Consider the following 9,197-nt stretch of genomic DNA (forward strand, 5'->3'; position numbering starts at 1 on the left):
CTCCCCCCCCCCCCCCCCCCCCCCCCCCCCCCTCTCCTCTCCTCTCCTCCTCTCCTCCTCTCCCTCCTCTTCCACAAAAAAAAAAATGTCGCCTCTGATATATCCAAGCGAATTAATTATTCATAAAAAAAATTTAAAAAACGGTTAACTCCGTGAAGACACACACTCCGTATTCACTTCGCGGAAAACCCTCCGTTTTGTTGTTGTTGTTGTTGTTGTCGTCTTTTGAGCGCCGGTGTGTCCGCGGAGGGCGATTCTTCTGTCTGGTACTCCATCTTTCTTTTTTTTTTTTTTTTTTCTTCCAGCCCCGACATCAACAGGTCATCCCGGGACACGAAATGCGCTGCGAGGCGGACGGACGGACCCCGGCACGTTAACCCCTCCTCCGGTTCTCAACGGCTAGGACACCGGGATATGTGGGCGAATTAACGGTGGGTTGTTTTTTTTTAATTAGAAAGTTTTTTTTTTTTTTTAAAGAGAAAGTTAAAGAATGCCGGATTTGGGATTATTTTTTTGTTAAAGAGCAGGAGGACTCGAGTCACTCACCCAGGGGAGGGAGGGAGGAAAGGGGGGGCGGGGAGGCAGGGGGCAGCCCGCGGCGACGAGTGAAGTGAAGCCCGGGTGAAGTGGTTAAAGTTTGTCCCCAGGAGCCCATCCCCCCATAGCGGCGAAACACACACAACTTTACCACACAGTAAAACAATAAAAACAACAATAGCGTAACCCACACACACACACAGCCGCGGAACATTACACCACCCTTTTTTTAAAAACCAAATTCAACCCATCCCAATCCACGATGGCACCCCGCACACGCACACACAGTCCGGGGCTCGGACAACTGACCGACCCCGTCTCGCCGGCCGGAGCCCCCGAACCGTTTGTCCTCGTTGACCCGCCGAGCTCAACTCACCCCTCTCGGGCTGTATATATGTATATATATATATATATGTATATTTGTGTATATATATATATATATATATAATAATCCGCTGGAGATTCAATGGCGGGGGGCCCAGCTGCAGAGTGAAAGCGGTCCAACGTCTCCCCTCCGCCTCGCTACAGGCAGCCATTCATTGTGACTGTAAAAAAAAAAAAAAAAGAAAAAGAAAAGAAGAAGCCCCGTTGAACCAGGAGCCGGAGCACGCGCACTATATCATGCGTACACACATACATGCTGTACACGTGCGTGCGCGCGCACTCACGCATGCAGGCGAGGAGAATGAGCGCAGAGCTCATCGAGGAGGAGTTTTTTTGGGGGCTTTTTTTTTTTTTTCGTGGGTGGGGGGGGGTTCACTCTCATAGGGCTTGCAGACAGATCGCAGAGCTACTGATCGGCCACACAGACAGGTAGACAGACAGACAGGTAGACACACAGACAGGTAGACAGACAGACAGGTAGACAGACAGACACACAGACAGGTAGACAGACAGACAGGTATACACACAGACAGGTAGACAGACAGACACACAGACAGGTAGACACACAGACAGGTAAACAGACAGACAGGTAGACACACAGACACACAGACAGGTAGACAGACAGGTATACACACAGACAGGTAGACAGACAGACAGACAGACAGACAGGTATACACACAGACAGGTAGACAGACAGACTGCATCGTCTCGTTTTCCTCCGCTGCAACCGAATTAATTAACGCCTCGTGTCCTGTTGGCTGATTTTAAAGATGCACATATTGAGTATAATGAGACCGATTCACCAAGAACCGGAAATTATTCTATTACCAGACTTTAAACTTCCTCCATAACAAAGAAAAAACCTGGTAAATTAATTTGCTTTGTAATAATTTAAACCAAAAATGCACCTTTGGTTGTGTATGTTCACAGACTTTGTTTACCTCAACCCCCCCCCCCCTCCCCCCACACACACACACATACACACACACACCCCTCCCACCCCAATATTTTGGAAAAGTTGACTTCGGTACACGTGGAAATGCTGTTTTTATTATTTTTTTATCCAGTCACAACAAATATGAGATAACTCACATTATTGCTAATTTAGGTTTATTTATTGTCACTATTTATTTTTATATTTAATTCACATTAGCATATAATATATTATTTTGACTCCAGCCTTAAAAGAGACTAGACATTATATATATATATATATATATATATATATATATATATATATATATATATATATATATATATAAACATATATTGTTCATGTAAAAACAGAAACAGATGCCAGTTTTTTTGAGCCCGCACGCGCCGCTGCAGCCAGGTAGACCGGCATGGCGTCCCCAGCCGACCCGACCGTCTGAGCCCCACCCACCAGTACCCCCCCCACACACACACACACACACACACACACACACACACACACTCACTACACTCACCGGGGGGGGGCCGTCGACTCCCTCCTGATAGCGCGGACCGTATATGAAGCCCGTGCGCCCGGTTACGATTCCCCCGCCGTCTCAACGTGTGTCCACGGTAATAAGCGCGTGCGCGTCTAGACTCCGGGCAGGTGAGCCCTCCGGGGCCTCCAGGTGCTGCGCACAGTGAATACTAAACGGGATGAGACTGCGTCGGGCACGGCACTGCGCTCCCCCGCTCGCTCGCTCTCTCCCTCCCTCTCTCTCTCTCCCCCCCGTCATGCCAAATACTATTAACTCTATAATTCTCCCGTGTCAGATGTATAGCGCCACGCTCTCTGGGCATTTATCGTCACAGCGCCCCCATCCAGATGTTCAGGCTCGCGAGCGCACACGCAGTGGAGGGAGGCGCTGTTGTGTTGGGGCTGTTGTCTTCACTTGTGTCTATTTTATGGGAAATAGGTGCACAAGTAAAAAACAGCGTCACGGACATCTTGTGATGTGTATTCTCATCATGTAAATGTCACATTGTAAAATTTAGAATAAAAAAATACAAAGTTATTTGGATTTTCAGGTGAAAAGTCGAAACGCTGTTTAAGGAATCATCTCGATGAGCCATATTTCCATTATTTTCATTGCCGAGTCTGAATTAGGTTTTTTTTTACACACTTGTGGGTATAGTTTAATCCGCATGTGTGACGATACATCTTCGTTTTGTGTATGTATATAACATATGAATCTGCAGGTTGGTATAACGAAAGCTGACAAACAAACGCATGGTTGAGTATAACAGTATTATATTTGCCACTTAAATGCGGTGAAATAGAAGTAAAAAGTTGCATAAGAGGACCTTAAAAACTGCATAAATGCATGACTAAATGTTAATTACGTTATGATGCATCAACCTGCACATTTCTTCCACTCCGTGTGCAATGTGGATGATGTGTTTTTATTATTTTAAATACTACATGGCCCCAGGTCTGCTGTGTGGCAATTTGATTATATATATATTTTTTTTTTTATTCAAGATTAATGCAACTGGGATTTTTTTTTTGTACTCATTTTCTTTCTTCCAGGCGTAAATTGATATTTGGTTTTACGGTAAATATTCCCAAATACATTTTTATTTTAAATACTATAGTAAGTGCAGGCTACACCTGCATCTCTCAGGGTTCTGGTATGCAGTTTGCAACTTTGGTAATCCAGTTTTGTTCCATACAGTGATAATAAAAAATACCCCCAAAACAAGCCACGCAAACAGTCAGTTGTATTTATTGTCCTCACACAGCTGCACATGCGTGCAAAAACGATTTAAATCCACTGTACCGTTGCTGCTCAGCACTGACCTGCATTGACCTTTATTCTCTCTTATTTATTTATTTATTTATGCATTTTTCTTATCCACACATCGTCAGTCTGGGGGTATTTCGGGTGTAATCCATAGGCTATGTTTAGCCTCTTGCACGTGAACGCATCGCCGCCTCCATGCAGCCGCGTGCGAGATTTCAATTTGATTATTCATGAAAGCGGCTGATGCGATTTCCAGTCTCCTCACATGTTCACTGCGGGGGGAAAGTAGGCCAGCGGCTGATTGATCGACCCTCTCTCTATCCCTCCTTCCCCCCCTCTCCCCTCTTCTCTCCCCCCTCTCTTGTCCTTACGTTACACCGTCTATCCCTGAAATAACACGGCTCCGCCGGAAGGGGGCGCAGGGACGAGCGCGCCTTTCCCCTTTCTGGGCAGCGCGGGCTTCCGTAGAGACGCTCAAAACAACATGGCTGCCTCCATGTGCGAACGTGATATCAACTAGCGTTAGCAGAGAGAGAGAGAGAGGGAGAGAGAGAGGGAAAGGGAGAGAGACTACACTGTGAACAGCGAGGAAACGGCCACACGCATCTTCTGTTATATTAAGACCTCTGAAGAAGTGTTCGCCTGAAAAGGGTAAATAAAATATATCTGTTTACGAGGGTTAGCATAGCTAGCACACACGCTAAAGTTTGTTTTCATTTATCCATTTAAACCAAACAACACTCTGCTGTGTTGACATGTCAACTAAATGTCGTCTGTATTGGAAGACACGAAGCTCAGATTAGTTTAGTTTGAATCCCATGTTATTTACCAAAACGACTTTTAGTTGTTTTTGGTCAATAAATCGACGACAGCTGATGTTATTCTCTGACTGTTATGTTTTGATCCGTTTTAGTGTTTGTGAAAGTGGGTTAAACATTTTGGGTAAAGCTTAAATCTCTGAACTCTACTTTCAAATGTGTGAAAAAGCAACAAAAAAAAGAAGAAGAAGAAGAGGAGAGATGTTTTCTTTCTTCAGCCCTCATTGGATCCGGACTTGTCAGATCTAGATCGCCCAAAACACGGTTTCAGATTTGTAAAACCTTTTTTATTATGAGGTTTAAGTGGAGGAAAACAATACAGTAAAATCCCCCGTTGTAAACAAAATATTTTCAAAATAAAATACTGCTGCAGTGTAGCTATTTAAAAAAAAAATCAAAAATCTAACTATCTGTCTCATAATCCTATAATCAAATATGTGTATGTGTTGCACCGGCTTTATATTTTCATGGAGACATTTGCATTGACCTCGGAGCGTTTTGCAGCATCCGGACGTGTCGTCGGTCTCCGTCCAGGCGGGCGTGACCTCTATGCTGGTGCGGACGGCTCGGCTGCTCCTCTCCCTTCACCTCCACCCGTCCTGCAGTCCAGGCAGCGCTGCTGCCGCCGCCAGCCGGGGACTGACATCCATGGAGCCCCTGAACGCGACCCCCGAGGTTCCTGCCACCGAACCCCCCGCAGAAGACGTGAGCCTGGCGCCCGCGGGGCTGCTGCCCGGGGAGACGCTGGTCAAGGAGGGCAAGGCGGCCATCCTGTTCCCCAGTGCCAATGAGGTGTTTTACAACCCAGTCCAGGAGTTTAACAGAGATTTGACGTAAGCATTTCCTTTCGGCTCGAGTTCAGTACAGTGGAGACGTCTTTTCGCCTGTCATCAAGTTCAATAGACGGTTTACTTCATGGTATTCTTTCCGTCTGGTAAATAAAGTTAGTGGCGGCCTGGGATGTTCAGAGTATCGGGTGTTTTTTATTTTAAATAACCCAAACCTGATCTGTGCTTCTCCAGAGCTTTGTGTGGTGCAGACTCGGGACAGGCTGAGATCATGTGACACTAAAATATTATCTGCAGCGAGAATAAGAAAACTCAAAACGCTCCGTTTTTTATAGACTATAGATTTTAAATGATTATTGAATTTTAAAAGATTATGGAATTTTTGAAAGATGGCAAATGTCGTGAATAATTACAAAGCAGAGTTATTTACCTTGTTACGATGCATGCTTTTTACAATAAATGTATATATATTGATATATATCTTTTTCATGTTTCCCAGATGTGCCGTGATCACAGAGTTTGCCAGAGAGTTGCTGGCTCAGCGCGGCGTGAAGCTGGCGGTGCCGGGCGAGAACGAGAAAGTGGAGGTCTCCGTGTCGGAGGAGGCCGACGTACCGACGGAGGAGAACGGAGCCGAGTCTCCGACCGAGACGGCGTCGGTGGGCGAGAAATGCGAGGTGCGAAGAACGGTCAAAGTAAACATAAACAAATCATTTAAGAGAGGAAAGCCAGGATATGATTCCTTCAACCATCCGGTGTTCTGGTGGTTCTGCTGGAGACTAATATACCGTCAAGGGTTGGTGGTTCGAGTCCCACTGGGGGCTAAAAATAATATACACGGTGATGGCAGCACCGAGACGTTTGGAGAAGGGCTTCCATCCAATGAGTTATGTTAATGTCGCTCGAGGTAATTTCACACTTCAAGTGGCGGAAGGAAGTAATTAGATCAGGCTTCTTTTTCTACTTTGAGGGATTTCATTTTTATTTGATTAAACCGATGAATTGAAGTGAACATATTTGGAATGCGGAGGAGTGACGTGTCGACCTGTCAATCACCTTGTAGCCCCGCCCCAAAGCATCCCCTGCTTTATGGTCTGTTTGACTCTAAATGACCATAATTTACTAAATGAACATCACGCTGTATTGAAGAAGACTTGAAACTAGAGATTGAGACCAAAAACTAATGTTTACAATGTTTACTGAGGGAATAAATCAAGAGAAGTAGAGTCATTTATATAGACTTCTATACAACCAGAGGAGTCGCCCCCTGGTGGTCAGGAGAGAGAATGCAGCTTTAACACATGAAGCATAGACTTCTATACAACCAGAGGAGTCGCCCCCTGGTGGTCAGGAGAGAGAATGCAGCTTTAACACGTGAAGCATAGACTTCTATACAACCAGAGGAGTCGCCCCCTGGTGGTCAGGAGAGAGAATGCAGCTTTAACACATGAAGCATAGACTTCTATACAACCAGAGGAGTCGCCCCCTGGTGGTCAGGAGAGAGAATGCAGCTTTAACACGTGAAGCATAGACTTCTATACAACCAGAGGAGTCGCCCCCTGGTGGTCAGGAGAGAGAATGCAGCTTTAACACATGATGCATAGACTTCTATACAACCAGAGGAGTCGCCCCCTGGTGGTCAGGAGAGAGAATGCAGCTTTAACACATGATGCATAGACTTCTATACAACCAGAGGAGTCGCCCCCTGGTGGTCAGGAGAGAGAATGCAGCTTTCAGATCATTTCCCCTCCCGACTCTGTTTCAGCGTGGTCTTCGTGTCCTTGAGGGTCTGTCGGCGTCCGGTCTGCGCTCGGTCCGCTTCGCCCTGGAGGTCCCGGGTCTGCAGAGCGTCACCGCCAACGACTTCTCCACCAAGGCCGCGGCGCTGATCGCCAGGAACGTCGAGTACAACGGCGTCGGCCACCTGGTCAGCGCCAGCTGCAGGGACGCCAGGTACCCCTCGCTCGGGGAAGCGCTCGTTTTGCCTCCTCTTGTCTTCATCCGGTGCTTCATCTCCCGTCTTCGGCCTTTTTGACCTCTTGTTCCGCTCATTTCTCCGGTTCTCGTCTCTCCCGTTTACGTCTCGTTGCTTTTCTTCTCCTCGGCTCGCTCGTCTTCTTCTATCTCCTCCACATCTTTTATTAAAGCGACCGTAACTCATCTCGTTTCTTCGCCCCCTCTGCTCCGTCTTTTTAAATACATTTCTGTCTCGACGTGTAGTGTGTATCTTTCGGTGGATCCGACTAACTCTTAAGTTTCTATCTTCCATCCAGTATGCTGATGTACGAGATGCGAGGGAAGAAGGAGCGTTACGATGTCATCGATCTGGATCCCTACGGGAGCCCCGCTTCCTTCTTGGATGCCGCTGTGCAGGCAGTCGGCGAGGGGGGTGCGTAGCCCGCTGTCAATAATGCAATTAACTCTTCTGCTTTTCATTCCTCCGTCTGGTGAACCTCCGTTCACAGCCGGCTTCATATATATCTGGGTTAATATACCTGGAAACGATCATTAAAGTCACTACAAGGAAACTTTTAACTGGTTATGAAACCGTCCACGCTGCTGGAGACCAGCACGCATCGGTGGGCCCGCTAGAGAGAAAAAGGGGGGTCACGGGAGAACCAGAACCAGGACTGAGAGGGTCCGACTGTCAGACCCCTGCTGCAGTAACATAAGAGGTTTTCTAAAAGGGACCCTGGTGCTCGGAAATCTACACGAAGTGCAACGGGCTTGAAAAAGAAAACAACGAGCACTTTGCTGATTCTTGACCCTGAAAGACCGAACGATTTTATTTAATTAGTCGACGGTTGGATCAGAAGTAGGTCGAGTATCGTTTCTGTTTTTCTTTTTGCATTCGAAGCTTCTATTGAGGGTTTTCAAAACGAAAGCCGTGAATATCTGCCGTCGTATTTAATGTCGCCCTGAAACATTGAAAGACTTATTGTGGTTTAATTGTAAAGTCAATACAGGTGCGTTTCCTCCCTTTGTGTGTGCGGCAGAGCAAACAGGTTTTCTTTGATCGCAATTATTCCTTTTTTTTAAAGGCAAAACGCCAACAAATATTTAATATAGTGTGTGTGTGTGTGTGTGTGTGTGTGTGTGTGTGTGTGTGTCATGTGACCTGACTCCCCGTCTCTTTGTTCCCCTCAGGGCTGTTGTGTATAACGTGTACAGACATGGCGGTGATGGCAGGAAACAGTGGAGAGACCTGCTACAGCAAATACGGCTCCGTCTCCATCAAAGCCAAATACTGCCATGAGATGGTGAGAGCAGTGTGTGTGTGTGTGTGTGTTACAGACATCTGTTCACCCAGCAAGTGCACGATGGAGCGAGCCTGATGATGTCACTTCCTGGTCCAACAGGAAGAAGGGGAGCGTTTTATCTTTCCCGTTGCTCTCGGCAACGACTGCAACAGGAAGTTGTAGCGAATGGATGAGAGCGTTTCATGTTCACGAGCATGTGCGTGTGTGTGTAGCCGCAGGACGCTGCATAACCCATAATGCACTCTGGCTCCAAGGAAAGGGTCGTTGCGTAGGATGGTGATGTGTGTGTGTGTGTGTGTGTGTGTGGGGGGGGGTAATCCTGAAAGGTCAGGTTTCCACCTCGAGTGGTTACCGTTGACCCGCGAACCAGCAGGAACGATGTATTATAATCCTATAAATAAAACACGTCAGTCAGTACGATATCGGCTTTAAACGTTGAACTTTTTAGGCTTATAATCCTCATTTAGTCAGACATCAAGAAGAAGGAAAACAAAGTGTGTGTGTGTGCGCAGGCTCTCCGTATCATCCTCCACGGTCTGGACCAGCGGGCGGGGGTGTACCAGCGCTACATCCAGCCGCTGCTGTCCGTCAGCGTGGATTTCTACATCCGGGTGTTTGTGCGCGTCTTCACGGGACAGGCCACAGTCAAGAACTCAGCCAGGTACACACACATATACGCACACACACACACGC

At 46.9% G+C, this 9,197-nt stretch overlaps 1 protein-coding gene across 2 annotated transcripts in view; it reads left to right on the forward strand.

Annotated features, from left to right (window-relative positions):
- The first annotated feature begins 60 nt into the window (after window positions 1–60).
- trmt1 (tRNA methyltransferase 1) overlaps window positions 61–9,197 on the forward strand; it is a 15,368-nt gene continuing 6,231 nt past the window's right edge. The window contains exons 1-7 of one of the 2 annotated variants that reach the window (XM_034529849.1): window positions 61–431; window positions 4,961–5,289; window positions 5,744–5,921; window positions 7,010–7,197; window positions 7,518–7,633; window positions 8,392–8,504; window positions 9,017–9,165. In XM_034529849.1, the coding sequence (XP_034385740.1) occupies window positions 5,006–5,289; window positions 5,744–5,921; window positions 7,010–7,197; window positions 7,518–7,633; window positions 8,392–8,504; window positions 9,017–9,165 (1,028 nt within the window). In that variant the 5' untranslated portion in view covers window positions 61–431; window positions 4,961–5,005. Of the gene's footprint in view, window positions 432–4,110; window positions 4,290–4,960; window positions 5,290–5,743; window positions 5,922–7,009; window positions 7,198–7,517; window positions 7,634–8,391; window positions 8,505–9,016; window positions 9,166–9,197 lie in introns of those variants that run through there. The other variant, XM_034529848.1, reaches the window with a different exon arrangement.

Source organism: Cyclopterus lumpus, chromosome 1, assembly GCF_009769545.1.
Source record: "Cyclopterus lumpus isolate fCycLum1 chromosome 1, fCycLum1.pri, whole genome shotgun sequence".
In the NCBI taxonomy this organism is placed as follows: Eukaryota; Metazoa; Chordata; class Actinopteri; order Perciformes; family Cyclopteridae; genus Cyclopterus; species Cyclopterus lumpus.